The sequence below is a fragment of the Ascaphus truei genome, chromosome 10 (genome assembly GCF_040206685.1).
Source record: "Ascaphus truei isolate aAscTru1 chromosome 10, aAscTru1.hap1, whole genome shotgun sequence".
Lineage (NCBI taxonomy): Eukaryota > Metazoa > Chordata > Amphibia > Anura > Ascaphidae > Ascaphus > Ascaphus truei.
The window spans coordinates 4778033-4794891 of NC_134492.1; the positions used below are offsets into that span (position 1 = coordinate 4778033).

The 16859-nt window shown below is 51.5% G+C and overlaps 1 protein-coding gene across 1 annotated transcript in view; it reads left to right on the forward strand.

Annotated features, from left to right (window-relative positions):
* Positions 1-16859, forward strand: part of LOC142504032 (uncharacterized) — a 130534-nt gene that overhangs the window by 51651 nt on the left and 62024 nt on the right. The window contains exons 12-17 of the mRNA XM_075617141.1: positions 333-386; positions 986-1093; positions 2490-2543; positions 3592-3699; positions 9598-9651; positions 13134-13187. Coding sequence (XP_075473256.1) covers positions 333-386; positions 986-1093; positions 2490-2543; positions 3592-3699; positions 9598-9651; positions 13134-13187 — 432 coding nt within the window. The remainder of the gene's footprint in view (positions 1-332; positions 387-985; positions 1094-2489; positions 2544-3591; positions 3700-9597; positions 9652-13133; positions 13188-16859) is intronic.

Here is a 16859-nt window from a genome sequence, read left to right on the forward strand (position 1 = left end):
AGTAAGCCATTCAGTTTTAGGAATAACAAAATATAATCAGGACAAAAGCACTATTTTCATGCAATACAACTATGGTGCCGTACATGTTAATGGGGGATCTGTTTACTAGTCTCCGAGCCCAAAATCCAGGGCAAATGCGTCACAGGAAAGAAATCCTACTGAAAGCAATGTGAGTTTTTCCTTTGATAAATCTGATGCAATCTCCTGCATTTCTTGTGGCCAAGTTCAGCAGATGGGAGGCGCGCGTAAAGTCCTCCAAGTGTTTTGTTTATCCAGCCACAAGAAAGTTACTTGCAAACACTTATTTATTTATTTTTTTTAAATCAAAATAGGGGGAACCAGGACCTCCAGGTGAAGAAGGTATTCAGGGGAAAGATGGATCCAAGGTAAAACATTTTGTCAAGGGTCACGATTTACTTAGATATTATCTATGTAGTAATGATCATTAGAAAACCTGATTGTACATTATCCACGTGATGCATCATCATACATTGCTTATCTGCCTTCGTATATTACACTAGCAACACTGCATTCTCATCACTCAAACATCAGGCATCCCATACAGTGCTCATCGTTGGCTATTGTCCAACTCCGCCAAACACATGTTTTAAGATGTGCTTATTAACCTATTTTCATACAGAATGTAAATTTCACATGTTAATTGGAAATACACAGATACAGTATAGAGCCATAATTACTCACTGGTATCACTATATAAGACAGCGTGCAGTCCTTTCACTTTAACAGACCAGAAGGAATCTTCCAGCGCAGGAATCTCTTGGAACAGTCCATATGGGTTGCATCCTTCAGATTGTGTTTTCCTTATGTATAATACGATAATGGATTTAGTAGTTCTTGTCTCTCACCTATAAAGAGAAAGCATTACTTTGAGAAGGTTTGAATGAAGGTTTACTGATTTGCATAATGTATTAGTGCCACACATATTTATTGCTTAAAACTTTGTGGTCCAATTTGTTTCCACAAGGGAGAACCAGGAGACCGTGGCCTGCAAGGAGAGTACGGAGATAAGGGAGAGCATGGAATTCCAGGAATTCAGGGTTCTGTTGGAGTATCTGGCAGAATGGGTTTACCAGTAAGCACGCTTAGTAATTCAATAATCTGATACAACATACCCCTGCATGCTTTGTCTCATGTGTCTGCAGTGTGGTCCTGAAATTCATGTACAAAAGCATCTTTGTAAAGTTTGAGGAATATGATATCACAGCCAGGAAATAATTCCGTTTCCCCCAGAAAAGTGTGCCCACTACATTGGGTATTAACTGCTTCAGTGCCAGCCCGTCTGCCAGCCAAGAGGTTCAGAATACCATTCAGAAAGGACAGATTCTGCATTACATCCTTTTTGTGAAACAAAATGTAAAAATGATTATACGGATTTCTCTGTACCTCAGTGGAGGGGTACCGTTTCCCCCGCAGTGTGTAAAAGTGCTATTTGTACAGTGTACAAGAAGCCACTTTAAATTGTAGGAAGTACAGTATGATAAAGGAAATCACTGTAACCCTGTTGATTCTAGAAGGATCTGAGAGACTCTCCAGTCCAGAGGCGGCCAACTCCAGTCCTCAAGGGCCAACAACAGGTCAGGTTTTCAGGATATCCCTGCTTCAGTACTGAGCCACAGTGCTGAAGCACGGATATCCTGAAAACCTGACCTGTTGGTGGCCCTTGAGGACTGGAGTTGGCTACCCCTGCTGTCGGGAAAATATATGAAGCACATAAAATAACGCAGATGTTACCGGTACGTCTTTGACTTTAGACTTTGGCAATAGTTCAGTTTACTTTCTGCGCATATTAGTGTGTGTTCTTCTGAGTGGGTATATATTAAAATCAGTGTATTTATGTATTCTATAAATACATACTTTAATAATATTAACAAATCGTTAATCGTACAAATTTATACAGCTACAGTTTTCCAGCATGTGTGGCCACGAAGAAACAAATATTACGTGTCCCATCCCTTTGGGAAGGAATGTTTCAGTAACAGCGCCATTATCTTGATAGCAAGATTCTTTACGTATACATCACAAAGTCAAGTACAGCCGATAATTAAACCACTGTATTAATCATACTTACAATTCTAAACAAATTTGCCTTATTCCCTTTTAATCATCCACGTTCTAGGTTAAAGAGGTCCACAGTGCTAACCACATCTACAGCGCCAGAACCTTCACTCCCACTTACTGTTTTAGTTAACTAGCTCTGAATGTTCCTTTATTAACTTTTATAAGATTTTTTTTCACGAAACAAACTATTTACTTAGACAAAGACAAATGATGTTGATAAGGATAATTATAAAATTGTTTAGACAATGAGCATTCCCGAAACTAATGTTATTAGGCTGTGTCAGTGCCGCGTTGCGGTGAGAAAAGCGCTTTCTTACAGAGGAGTTTATGATATTTATTGCCCATTTTAAACATGTTTATCTCAGCTCCCTTATAAGCAGCTGTATCCACTCCTCTTTCTAAATACACAGGGGCCTGAAGGAAAATCGGGAAATCCCGGCCAAAGTGGTCGTCCAGGAAAGAAGGTAATGTCCTGTTTATTGCATCTTTTTCTAACACTTCATTCTTTGGCATATTTAGTGGGAAGTCAACAAATGCTACCGAGAGGCTACATTAAGCGGTATTTCAAGTTCCCCAAAACAGCTGTTTAACTCCTTTTGTGATCGGGGCAACTGGAACGCATTACAAACCAATGGCTTGTATGTCACTGCAGCAGTAACACAGAAGACATTTCCAGTTACAGAATATGGCCCCGCTGCACCTGCTTCACTTTTCAACGATTCGTTTCCTTGATCAGGATTGTGCCAGATCCATTTACAATGGAATTTCCTGCAATGTAATTGTAAATGTTTGTATCCGCCAATTGTGAAGGGAGATACAGTGCTAGGGTTTGAGGGGGTGAAGTCTGATCATTAGCCATCACCCGGTGACATCGGGCAAGGGGATTCATTCCCCCGTGCCTCACAAAAGCACATTGAGACAAACAGCTACGTGTTCTCATGGCTCCTGTGCTGACGCACGTGTAGACATGTCTCTCATGCATTATCTGTCTTGCCAAGAAGAAGATCAGAGAATTGGAGCAGATTTCAAATGGTTGCCTTCCTTACATTAATCCTTTTGCATAGCAATGCACCCCTCTGGTCGTGAAGAGGTTAAATAGCTTTTCCTGCGCTTTAACTAGCACATTTGTAAAGTCTTTAAACGTCCTGCTCGGCTATGTATCCTCTAAATCACAATCACCCAGTGTCTGGAACATAGCGCATGTTTCTATCAAAATGATGTTTTTTCTTTTGCTTGTTCTTTTATCCGTACAGATGTCTTTCTATGCAACTGTCAGCTATTAGTGTTGAAGTCACCAATACTCAAAGTATTCAGTAATATCTTGCCGCTTACTCCCTTTAGCGAGTCATTTTAATATAGTTTTATTTATGCAATAAGGGGACCATGCGTTCTGCAACATATTGTCTTCGATCAGGAAACTATTATGTATGGGACATGGTCCTTTATATTCAAACAGACATTGTAATAAAAAATGTAAATATTTGTATTTTTCTTTTAATATGTCCACATCAGGGAGAAAAGGGACAGACCGGACCATTTGGGGAAGTTGGAAGCCTGGGTGACCACGGCTTCCAGGGAGAGTCAGGACTGAAGGGAGCACGAGGAACAAGAGGACCACTGGTCTGTATTCTTTCATATGGAAGCATTGGGCGAAGGGATTTATCAAAGCGTTGCTCAAATGCATTACCATTTGTAAACCACTCACTTGGTACATGTTACCCAATTATTGTGATGAGATTAACCTAGTACCACCCTCCTGTATGAGGAATAGGCTGCTCTGAAAATAAATGTTTTGGCCAGGCTTTAATATCAGCCAGGAGGTGTGGCCATCAGCCAGGAGGTGTGAGGTGCAGTATGTGGGCCATCAGCCAGGAGGTGTGTAAGGTACAGCATGTGGGCCATCAGCCAGGAGGTGTGTAAGGTACAGCATGTGGGCCATCAGCCAGGAGGTGTGTAAGGTACAGCATGTGGGCCATCAGCCAGGAGGTGTGAGGTGCAGTATGTGGGCCATCAGCCAGGAGGTGTGAGGTGCAGCATGTGGGCCATCAGCCAGGAGGTGTGAGGTGCAGCATGTGGGCCATCAGCCAGGAGGTGTGAGGTACAGCATGTGGGCCATCAGCCAGGAGGTGTGAGGTGCAGCATGTGGGCCATCAGCCAGGAGGTGTGAGGTGCAGTATGTGGGCCACCAGGTAGGAGGTGTGTGGTGCAGTATGTGGGCCATCAGGCAGGAGGTGTGAGGTGCAGTATGTGGGCCACCAGGCAGGAGATGTGAGGTACAGCATGTGGGCCATCAGCCAGGAGGTGTGAGGTGCAGCATGTGGGCCATCAGGCAGGAGGTGTGAGGTGCAGTATGTGGGCCATCAGGCAGGAGGTGTGAGGTGCAGCATGTGGGCCATCAGCCAGGAGGTGTGAGGTGCAGTATGTGGGCCACCAGGTAGGAGGTGTGTGGTGCAGTATGTGGGCCATCAGGCAGGAGGTGTGAGGTGCAGTATGTGGGCCACCAGGCAGGAGATGTGAGGTACAGCATGTGGGCCATCAGCCAGGAGTTGTGAGGTGCAGCATGTGGGCCATCAGGCAGGAGGTGTGAGGTGCAGTATGTGGGCCACCAGGCAGGAGATGTGAGGTACAGCATGTGGGCCATCAGCCAGGAGGTGTGAAGTGCAGCATGTGGGCCATCAGCCAGGAGGTGTGTGAGGTACAGCATGTGGGCCATCAGCCAGGAGGTGTGAGGTGCAGCATGTGGGCCATCAGCCAGGAGGTGTGTGAGGTACAGCATGTGGGCCACCAGGCAGGAGGTGTGAGGTGCAGTATGTGGGCCACCAGGCAGGAGGTGTGAGGTGCAGTGTGTGGGCCACCAGCTAGGAGGTGTGTGAGGTACAGTATGTGGGCCACCAGCCAGGAGAAGTGTGAGGTGCAGAATGTGGGCCATCAGGCAGGAGGTGTGAGGTGCAGCATGTGGGCCATCAGCCAGGAGGTGTGAGGTGCAGTCTGTGGGCCATCAGCCAGGAGATGTGAGGTGCAGTGTGTGGGCCACCAGCCAGGAGGTGTGTGAGGTACAGTATGTGGGCCACCAGCCAGGAGGTGTGAGGTGCAGAATGTGGGCCATCAGCCAGGAGGTGTGAGGTGCAGTATGTGGGCCATCAGCCAGGAGGTGTGAGTTGCAGCATGTGGTCCACCAGGCAGGACTTGTGTAAGGTACAGCATGTGGGCCATCAGCCAGGAGGTGTGAGGTGCAGCATGTGGGCCATCAGCCAGGAGGTGTGAGGTGCAGCATGTGGGCCATCAGCCAGGAGGTGTGAGGTGCAGCATGTGGGCCACCAGGCAGGACTTGTGTAAGGTACAGCATGTGGGCCATCAGCCAGGAGGTGTGAGGTGCAGCATGTGGGCCATCAGCCAGGAGGTGTGAGGTGCAGCATGTGGGCCATCAGCCAGGAGGTGTGAGGTGCAGCATGTGGGCCATCAGCCAGGAGGTGTGAGGTGCAGCATATGGGCCATCAGCCAGGAGGTGTGAGGTGCAGCATGTGGGCCATCAGGCAGGAGGTGTGAGGTGCAGCATGTGGGCCACCAGGCAGGACTTGTGTAAGGTACAGCATGTGGGCCATCAGCCAGGAGGTGTGAGGTACAGCATGTGGGCCACAAGGCAGGACTTGTGTAAGGTACAGCATGAGGGCCATCAGCCAGGAGATGTGAGGTGCAGCATGTGGGCCATCAGCCAGGAGGTGTGAGGTGCAGCATGTGTGCCATCAGCCAGGAGGTGTGAGGTGCAGCATGTGGGCCATCAGGCAGGAGGTGTGAGGTGCAGTATGTGGGCCACCAGGCAGGAGGTGTGAGGTGCAGTGTATGGGCCATCAGCCAGGAGAAGTGTGAGGTACAGTATGTGGGCCATCAGCCAGGAGGTGTGAGGTGCAGCATGTGGGCCATCAGCCAGGAGGTGTGAGGTGCAGCATGTGGGCCACCAGGCAGGAGGTGTGAGGTGCAGTATGTGGGCCATCAGCCAGGAGATGTGAGGTGCAGTGTGTGGGCCACCATCCAGGAGGTGTGTGAGGTACAGTATGTGGGCCATCAGCCAGGAGATGTGAGGTGCAGTATGTGGGCCATCAGCCAGGAGAAGTGTGAGGTACAGTATGTGGGCCACCAGGTAGGAGGTGTGAGGTGCAGTATGTGGGCCATCAGGCAGGAGGTGTGAGGTGCAGTATGTGGGCCATCAGCCAGGAGATGTGAGGTGCAGTGTGTGGGCCACCAGCCAGGAGGTGTGTGAGGTACAGTATGTGGGCCATCAGCCAGGAGATGTGCGGTGCAGTATGTGGGCCATCAGCCAGGAGATGTGAGGTGCAGTATGTGGGCCACCAGGTAGGAGGTGTGAGGTGCAGTATGTGGGCCATCAGCCAGGAAGTGTGTGAGGTACAGTATGTGGGCCACCAGCCAGGAGAAGTGTGAGGTGCAGTGTGTGGGCCACAAGGCAGGAGGTGTGAGGTGCAGTATGTGGGCCACCAGGCAGGAGGTGTGAGGTGCATTATGTGGGCCATCAGGCAGGAGGTGTGAGGTGCAGTGTGTGGGCCATCAGGCAGGAGGTGTGAGGTGCAGTATTTGGGCCATCAGCCAGGAGATGTGAGGTGCAGTATGTGGGCCATCAGCCAGGAGATGTGAGGTGCAGCATGTGGGCCATCAGCCAGGAGATGTGTGAGGTACAGCATGTGGGCCATCAGCCAGGAGATGTGAGGTGCAGTATGTGGGCCATCAGCCAGGAGATGTGAGGTGCAGTATGTGGGCCACCAGGCAGGAGGTGTGAGGTGCAGTATGTGGGCCATCAGCCAGGAGGTGTGTGAGGTACAGTATGTGGGCCACCAGCCAGGAGAAGTGTGAGGTGCAGTGTGTGGGCCACAAGGCAGGAGGTGTGAGGTGCAGTATGTGGGCCACCAGGCAGGAGGTGTGAGGTGCATTATGTGGGCCATCAGGCAGGAGGTGTGAGGTGCAGTGTGTGGGCCATCAGGCAGGAGGTGTGAGGTACAGTATGTGGGCCATCAGCCAGGAGATGTGAAGTGCAGCATGTGGGCCATCAGCCAGGAGGTGTGTGAGGTACAGCATGTGGGCCACCAGGCAGGAGGTGTGTGAGGTACAGCATGTGGGCCACCAGGCAGGAGGTGTGAGGTGCAGTATGTGGGCCACCAGGCAGGAGGTGTGAGGTGCAGTATGTGGGCCATCAGGCAGGAGATGTGAGGTACAGTATGTGAGCCATCAGCCAGTAGGTGTGAGGTGCAGTTTGTGGGCCATCAGCAAGGAGATGTGAGGTACAGCATGTGGGCCATCAGCCAGGAGACGTGAGGTACAGCATGTGGGCCACCAGGCAGGAGGTCTGAGGTGCAGTATGTGGGCCATCAGCCAGGAGGTGTGTGAGGTACAGTATGTGGGCCATCAGCCAGGAGGTGTGTGAGATACATCATGTGGGCCATCAGCCAGAAGATGTGAGGTACAGCATGTGGGCCATCAGCCAGGAGATGTGAGGTTTAGTATGTGGGACATCAACCAGGACATGTGTGAGGTACAGCATGTGGGCCATCAGCCAGGAGATGTGAGGTACAGCATGTGGGCCATCAGCCAGGAGATGTAAGGTACAGCATGTGGGCCATCAGCCAGGAGATGTGAGGTACAGCATGTGGGCCATCAGCCAGGAGATGTGTGAGGTACAGTATGTGGGCCATCAGCCAGAAGATGTGAGGTACAGCATGTGGGCCATCAGCCCGGAGGTGTGTGAGGTACAGAATGTGGGCCAGGAGAAGTGTGAGGTGCAGTATGTCGGCCATCAGGCAGACGGTGTGTGAGGTACAGTATGTGGGCCATCAACCAGAACATGTGTGAGGTACAGCATGTGCGCCATCAGCCAGGAGATGGGAGGTACAACATGTGGGCCATCAGCCAGGAGATGTGTGAGGTACAGCACGTGAGCCATCAGCCAGGAGATGTGAGGTACAGCATGTGGGCCATCAGCCCGGAGGTGTGTGAGGTACAGCATTTGGGCCATCTGCCAGGAGATGTGTGAGTTACACCATGTGGGCCACCAGCCAGGAGATGTGAGGTACAGCATGTGGGCTATCAGCAAGGAGATGTGAGGTACAGCATGTGGGCCATCAGCCAGGAGATGTGAGGTACAGCATGTGGGCCATCAGGCAGGAGGTGTGTGAGGTACAGCATGTGGGTCATCAGCCAGGAGATGTGTGAGGTGCAGTATGTGGGCCATCAGGCAGGAGGTGTGTGAGGTGCAGAATGTGGGCCATCAGCCAGGAGAAGTGTGAGGTGCAGTATGTGGGCCATCAGCCAGGAGATGTGAGGTACAGCATGTGGGCCATCAGGCAGGAGATGTGTGAGGTGCAGTATGTGGGCCATCAGCCAGGAGGTGTGTGAGGTGCAGAATGTGGGCCATCAGCCAGGAGGTGTGTGAGGTGCAGAATGTGGGCCACCAGGCAGGAGAAGTGTGAGGTTCAGTATGTGGGCCATCAGGCAGGAGATGTGTGAGGTGCAGTATGTGGGCCATCAGCCAGGAGGTGTGTGAGGTGCAGAATGTGGGCCACCAGCCAGGAGAAGTGTGAGGTGCAGTATGTGGGCCATCAGCCAGGAGAAGTGTGAGGTTCAGTATGTGGGCCATCAGGCAGGAGATGTGTGAGGTGCAGAATGTGGGCCATCAGCCAGGAGATGTGTGAGGTACAGTATGTGGGCCATCAGCCAGGAGGTGTGTGAGGTACAGCATTTGGGTCATCAGCCAGGAGATGTGTGAGGTACAGTATGTGAGCCATCAGCCAGGAGATGTGTGAGGTACAGTATGTGGGCCATCAGCCAGGAGATGTGAGGTACAGCATGTGGGCCATCAGCCAGGAGGTATGTGAGGTACAGCATGTGGGTTCTGGCTGAGTCCCCTATATTATACATAGATTCTTTATGGATGTCTGACATCACATGTACTGTGTCTATGACCTATGATTGTCAGAGAATAAATGCAGCAAACCCTCTTACCCCATATTTTCTATTGATTTTTTTTTTACAGAATTCAAACAATGGGGGGGCCTCTCGGGAACCCCCGATTCCTGAGATAGTTACCAGTTAAGTTGCTGGTGTTTTCTCCCCTTTTAGGGAAATAAAAATGGCCATGTAATCTTGCGGGTTCCACTGGCCAATAGGAAGCTGCGGTGTTAAGGCGATGGTGTCGCAGCTTCCTACACAACGGCCTTTTACTTGTCCATGATGGAACACCTGTAACTATACGGGGAGTTTCTCGGCACCGAGGGGTCCCTGGAAGTAATGATAGGCGGTTATCTCCAGAAGACCTATCTGTTCGAATTCTGTAAAAAATAAAATCCTCGTCTACATTGGGTGCTAAAATCCCGGAAAGTTTACACCGGGCAAATGTTTGCATTACAGTATCTTGTAAACTCCTTATGTACAGCTTAAAAACACAGATATAGTATTTGACTTTTTCTCTTTGTTTCATTATTCACTAGAAATGATTTTTGCTCATGGTTTTTATAGGGGCATTTAGGATTAATGGGTCAAGAAGGAGAGCCAGGAATTCCAGGATATGGGGTAAGCAGTTACTACACGCATGCACTTCTATATACATAACATACATATTATGCAGACATAGCTACATCTCTATATGATCTATATCAGCGGTAATTAAGCTCATGATAAAATATGGTATTTGTATTGAGTTGGTAATACAAATAATTGCACTTAAAATTCGTAAGAAATTGCCCATAGTGGAATTTGTGTGTGGGGGAGCAGGCAGGGAGCGCTGCGGGGAGGGTTTGTGCACCTCTGTGGGGGAGCAGGCAGGGGGCGCTGCGGGGAGGGTTTGTGCACCCCTGTGGGGGAGCAGGTAGGGGGCGCTGCGGGGAGGGTTTGTGCACCCCTGCGGGGGAGCAGGTAGGGGGCGCTGCAAGGAGGGTTTGTGCACCCCTGCGGGGGAGCAGGTAGGGGGCGCTGCGGGGAGGGTTTGTGCACCCCTGCGGGGGAGCTGCGGGGAGGGTTTGTGCACCCCTGCGGGGGAGCAGGTAGGGGGCGCTGCGGGGAGGGTTTGTGAAACCCCTGTGGGGGAGCAGGCAGGGGGCGCTGCAGGGAGGGTTTGTGCACCCCTGCGGGGGAGCAGGTAGGGGGCGCTGCGGGGAGGGTTTGTGCACCCCTGCGGGGGAGCAGGTAGGGGGCGCTGCGGGGAGGGTTTGTGCACCCCTGTGGGGGAGCAGGCAGGGGGCGCTGCGGGGAGGGTTTGTGCACCCCTGTGGGGGAGCAGGTAGGGGGCGCTGCGGGGAGGGTTTGTGCACCCCTGCGGGGGAGCAGGTAGGGGGCGCTGCAAGGAGGGTTTGTGCACCCCTGCGGGGGAGCAGGTAGGGGGCGCTGCGGGGAGGGTTTGTGCACCCCTGTGGGGGAGCAGGTAGGGGGCGCTGCGAGGAGGGTTTGTGCACCCCTGTGGGGGAGCAGGCAGGGGGCGCTGCGGGGAGGGTTTGTGCACCCCTGCGGGTGAGCAGGCAGGGGCGCTGCGGGGAGGGTTTGTGCACCCCTGCGGGGGAGTAGGCAGGGGGCGCTGCGGGGAGGGTTTGTGCACCCCTGTGGGGGAGCAGGCAGGGGGCGCTGCGGTAGAGGGTTTCTGTCACTTTTTTACTCACCATAATTACTGTCTAGTTGTAACCACTCCCCGCATCGCATTGCAAAACTAATAACCATCCTCACACTGAAACCCAAACGGTTGAAAAAGCGGTCTGTGAGGAGGGTTACCGGCTCTGCACTTCTTTGACCCAGGCTGTGCTGAAAATCTGTGTAATACGGCAGGCAGAAGCTGATAGGAGTCCATGTTAAAATTCGTAAGAAATTGCCCATAGTGGAATTTGTGTGTGGGGGAGCAGGCAGGGGGCGCTGCGGGGAGGGTTTGTGCACCCCTGTGGGGGAGCAGGCAGGGGGCGCTGTGGGGAGGGTTTGTGCACCCCTGTGGGGGAGCAGGCAGGGAGCGCTGCGGGGAGGATTTGTGCACCCCTGCGGGGGAGCAGGTAGGGGGCGCTGCGGGGAAGGTTTGTGCACCCTTGCGGGGGAGCAGGCAAGGGGCGCTGCGGGGAGGGTTTGTGCACCCCTGCGGGGGAGCAGGTAGGGGGCGCTGCGGGGAGGGTTTGTGCACCCCTGCGGGGGAGCAGGTAGGGGGCGCTGCGGGGAGGGTTTGTGCACCCCTGCGGGGGAGCTGCGGGGAGGGTTTGTGCACCCCTGCGGGGGAGCAGGTAGGGGGCGCTGCGGGGAGGGTTTGTGAAACCCCTGTGGGGGAGCAGGCAGGGGGCGCTGCGGGGAGGGTTTGTGCACCCCTGCGGGGGAGCAGGTAGGGGGCGCTGCGGGGAGGGTTTGTGCACCCCTGCGGGGGAGCAGGTAGGGGGCGCTGCGGGGAGGGTTTGTGCACCCCTGTGGGGGAGCAGGTAGGGGGCGCTGCGAGGAGGGTTTGTGCACCCCTGTGGGGGAGCAGGCAGGGGGCGCTGCGGGGAGGGTTTGTGCACCCCTGCGGGTGAGCAGGCAGGGGCGCTGCGGGGAGGGTTTGTGCACCCCTGCGGGGGAGTATGCAGGGGGCGCTGCAGGAGGGTTTGTGCACCCCTGTGGGGGAGCAGGCAGGGGGCGCTGCGGTAGAGGGTTTCTGTCACTTTTTTACTCACCATAATTACTGTGTCTAGTTGTAACCACTCCCCGCATCGCATTGCAAAACTAATAACCATCCTCACACTGAAACCCAAACAGTTGAAAAAGCGGTCTGTGAGGAGGGTTACCGGCTCTGCACTTCTTTGACCCAGGCTGTGCTGAAAATCTGTGTAATACGGCAGGCAGAAGCTGATAGGAGTCCATGTTAAAATGGATTCAAAGCAATTTGCATAACATTTCCCAGAATCCCTGGCTGCAGTGGAAGCATTGTATGCTAAGAGATAATGGGGAAAGGCAGGGGGGGGACCTGTCTGAAACGTGAATGTGCTCACACGTGATATTTTTATTTGCTGTATAAAAAACAAACAATATTTTTTGCATTTCTAATAACAAATACATATTTATTTTTTTTCAAATATATTTTAAAGTCCTTTTTCAGCAGGTTGCAATATTTGGAGTCAGAATATCATTATAGATCAACGGTGATCAAACTGGGGTGCGAGATTTTTCTGGGGGGGGGGGTGCGGGCGGTTGCAGAGGCCATGTGCTCTTCCCCAAGGCATTTAAATTAAATGCTGGGGGATGGCGTGAGGCCCCTGTAACACGTGACCCTCAAACGTCATGTGACGCGGATGCAAGAGGGGGGCATGCAAGCAAGGTAGGGTAACGGGCAAGCAAGACGGGGGCGCTGCAGCTGGAAAAGTTTGCGCTCCCCTGTGTCTGCAAAGTAAGTGCATCAAAAATATGCAGCTACTCTGATGTGTGTATGTTTTAAATTAGATTAAAAGAAGGAAGCGCAGTTCTGTGATATAGCCCAGCTTTTTTATTCTACCTGATTTGTTGATAGCTCAGTCATACATGTCATTACCTAGACCAGGAGTGGCCAACTCCAGTCCTCAGGGGCCACCAACAGGTATATCCTGAAAACCTGACCTGTTTGCGGCCCTTGAGGACTGGAGTTGCACAGCGCATCCCTAGATGGTACACCTTTATGATGCTACGCTACAATTCTGTATAACCCATGCTTAATACATTTACACATTAATAAATATGTGGACTACGTGTCAAAGTTTTAGAAACCTGCAGCAAGATATACTAAGGATCGAACAATACATTTGTCTTGAGTGAAAACAGTAGAGTAAGTAATATTGCTCTAGGTAATTCAGAAAGCAGTAATATAGGATATATCAGTACCTGGCTGGTCTCAGGGAAATAACCACCCTGTGTGGTACCCCAAACAGTACTATTATTTCATAGCACTGATACGTGGTACTCTGTCAGTTCCACTGAGAAATAGCTTGAGACTAGTGTATCAGTGGCAGTGGTTCTCTTGTCTATCAATGTAAATACTGCTTTCTTTAAATGTTACTTCTAACAACTTGCTTTTGTTTTATATTTAGGGGCACCATGGTCAGACAGGACCCCCTGGACCTCCAGGGCCTAAAGGAGAAAAGGTATTGTTGCATTATGTAATACACTTTCTCCAACTAATACAAAAAGGGGAAACTACACGGGCATCATGGGCATTTCTGAGCTACATTCACTGAGCTAAACATTATTACTGCAGCAGGTTCAAAAATAGTTAACGTCTTTCAGAAATACATTGGATTCCAGCACTTTTTAACCAACCTAGTGACCTGGCTCTAGATACCTGTTGAATTACTAAAACATACCATAATTCCCTAGAGATCTAGCTTTTATATCTGATTTGTATTCCATTTCAACATTCTTTAACACATTTACATTTTTAATATAGTAATTAAGATAATATTTTTCAAATATAAAATATTCCTGTCGTTTGTCAGTCAACGGAGCCTCTTGTTAATCGCCAATCTCCTTCCTAACATTCAGCGGATGTGCATCAAGTGTTACTTACTAGAGAATTGCTCCAATACAGCTCCACACCTCAATATCCGACTAGCACCCTCTCTATCCACCTTTAAGACCCAATTCAAAACACACCTGCTTAATGAAGCATATGAGTAGCTCCGTGGCTGATACTTTACACCTCATACATAAACCTTGGCCCCCTGCAGACGCACTTACCAGAACGCCCTCCTACTGTCTCTGTACGTCCTTTCTACCAACCAATTAGATTGTAAGCTCTTCGGAGCAGACTCCTTTTCCTAAATGTTACTGTTATGTCTGAAGCGTTTCTCCCCTTTTATGTGTTATTTATATTATTTGTTATTTATATGATTGTCACGTATATTACTGCTGTGAAGTGCTATGTACATTAATGGCGCTATATAAATAAAGACATACATACACCGATAAGCATTTTGAGGAGTTAGGGGAGGAGAGATGCAGCGCAATATTACGAGATGTATGACGCGTCGCATCTATAACTTGTGCAGTTTTCTCCCTCTTTGTGTCAAATAAATCCGCCAAAGAGATCTGTGCCAAATGTAAGAAAGAAGATTAGAAAGAGTCGCACGTACAAGTCACTGCTCGAAGATTGACGCAGATGTGAACTTTTGCTCGGTGTTTTGAAACAAATTGCACCATTTTGATAAATACCCCCCTCTGTTTTAGGAACAGAATTGACCAAATGATTTTGAAATGTCTTTAAAAAAAATATATATATATATGTATATATATATATATATATATATATATATATATACTAGCTGAGAGACCCGGCGTTGCCCGGGATGTAATGTTCCCGCTCCTCTCTCTCTCCTCTCTCCTCCCCCCTCTCTCTGTTTGTCCCCCATTCACATCAATCCAGTCCCCCCCCCCCTCCCTCCCTCCTTTACAGCTCTGTTTGTCCCCCTTTACAGCTTCATGCAGTGTGTGTGCGTCACTCATTGTGTGTGCGTCAGTCAGTCACTGTGTGGGTGCGTGCGCGCGCGTCAGTGAGTCTGACGCAGTAACACAAACACACACACAGACTGACTGACGCACACACACACAGTCAGTGTGTGCATGCGTGTGCGCCTCAGTCAGTGTGTGTGTTCGGCAGTGTGTGCGCGTCAGTGTGTGTGTGTGCGTGCGTCAGTCACTGTGTGTGTGTGTGTGTGTGTGTGTGTGTGTGTGTGTGTGTGTGTGTGTGTGTGCGCGCGCGTCATTCAGTGTGTGTGTTTGTCAGTCAGTGTGTGTGTTTGTCAGTCAGTGTGTGTGTTTGTCAGTCAGTGTGTTTGTTTGTCAGTCAGTGTGTGTGTGTTTGTCAGTCAGTGTGTGTGTCAGTGTGTGTGTCAGTCAGTGTGTGTGTGTGTGTGTGTGTGTGTGTGTCAGTCAGTGTGTGTGTCAGTCAGTCACAGTGTCAGTCAGTGTGTGTGTCAGTCAGTCACAGTGTCAGTCAGTGTGTGTGTGCGTGCGTGCGTCAGGGTGTGTGTGCGTGTGGCTGTCAAGGGTTGTGTGCGTGCGGCTGTCAGGGGTTGTGTGCATGTGCCAGTCAGTGTGTGCATGCGTCAGTGTGTGTGCGTGCGTCAGTGTGTGTGCGTGCGTCAGTCAGTGTGTGTGCGCCAGTCAGGGTTTGTGTGCGTGCGTCAGTCAGGGTGTGTGCGTGCGTCAGTCAGGGTGTGTGCGTGCATCAGTCAGGGTGTGTCTGCGTGCGCCTGTCAGGGTTTGTGTGCGTGCGTCAGTCAAAGGGAAGACGCGGGGGGGTGTGAAGGGCAGGCGTGCGGGGGGGGTGAAGGGCAGGGGTGGGGGGGTGAAGGGCAGGGGTGGGGGTGGTCAAGGGCAGGGGTAGCGGGGGTGAAGGGCAGGGGGGTGAAGGGCAGGGGCAAGGGGGGGAGGGGTAGGGCATGAAAGTGAGGCACAAATTGTTGGCAGGAGTAAAATATCCACACACACACACACACACAGAGATCCGAGGAGGCTGCTTGGCCCCCCCCAGCGGGCGGGGAGTTAAGGTAGCGCCGGGGAGTTAAGGGAGCGCCGGGGAGTTAAGGGAGCGCCGGGGAGTTAAGGGAGCGGCGGGGAGTTAAGGTAGCGGCGGGGAGTTAAGGTAGCGGCGGGGAGTTAAGGGAGCGGCGGGGAGTTAAGGTAGCGCCGGGGAGTTAGGGTAGCGCCGGGGAGTTAAGGGAGCGCCGGGGAGTTAAGGGAGCGCCGGGGAGTTAAGGGAGCGCCGGGGAGTTAAGGTAGCGGCGGGGAGTTAAGGTAGCGGCGGGGAGTTAAGGTAGCGGCGGGGAGTTAAGGTAGCGGCGGGGAGTTAAGGGAGCGGCGGGGAGTTAAGGTAGCGCCGGGGAGTTAGGGTAGCGCCGGGGAGTTAAGGGAGCGCCGGGGAGTTAAGGGAGCGCCGGGGAGTTAAGGGAGCGCCGGGGAGGTAAAGGAGCGTTGGTGGCTGGGGTAGGAGGGCCGTGCCGCGTTTACCCTCTGTGTTTCCGGGAGCCGGTGGCTGGGGTAGGAGGGCCGTTCCGCGCTTACCCTCCGTGTTTCCGGGAGCCGGCGGCTGGGGTAGGAGGGCCGTGCCGCGCTTACCCTCCGTGTTTCCAGGAGCCAGTTGAGAGCGAGGGGGGAGGAACCTGCAGTTGGCGGCAGTGGCAGGAGGGCCGCGCTTCCCCTCCGTCCGGGAGCCAGTGCAGGGCGGTGCACGTGATGGGGGGGACGGGGGACAGAGGGGTGTGTGTGTGTGTGTGTGTGTGTGTGTGTGTGTGTGTGTCTCTCCGTCTCTCCTTTGGCCCGTCACTCCGCCTCAGGCCAATGAGAGTTGTGCAGGGGCGGGCGGGCCAAGGGAGCAATCTCATTGGCCTGGCCCAAGATCCAATGGGATTGCCGCTAGGGACACAGGGAGACACATACAGACACGGAAACATATGACGCTTTCAGAAATATATAGTAAAGATATATTATTTATTTTTCAACTTGTTTGAAGGTTGCCTGCTCTTGGAAACTAATTGGATATCTGTGATATTAAACCTACTGTCTCCTAAGAGTATTAAGTGTTCCAAAACAATATGAAGTTGGGTAACCCAAAGTCAATATTCTGTGAATTCCATTTCCCAAAACAGGAATGATATTAATATTAAAAACAGCCGTTCTGAATTGTTGTTCACACAACCAATGTAATGATGCAAAACCGTCTGCCCTATAGTTTATACAACATGACAACTATCTGAGCGCTCAAGTAAACTACACCTATATAAAACACATGTGAAATGTGTTATCAATAGAAAAACAAA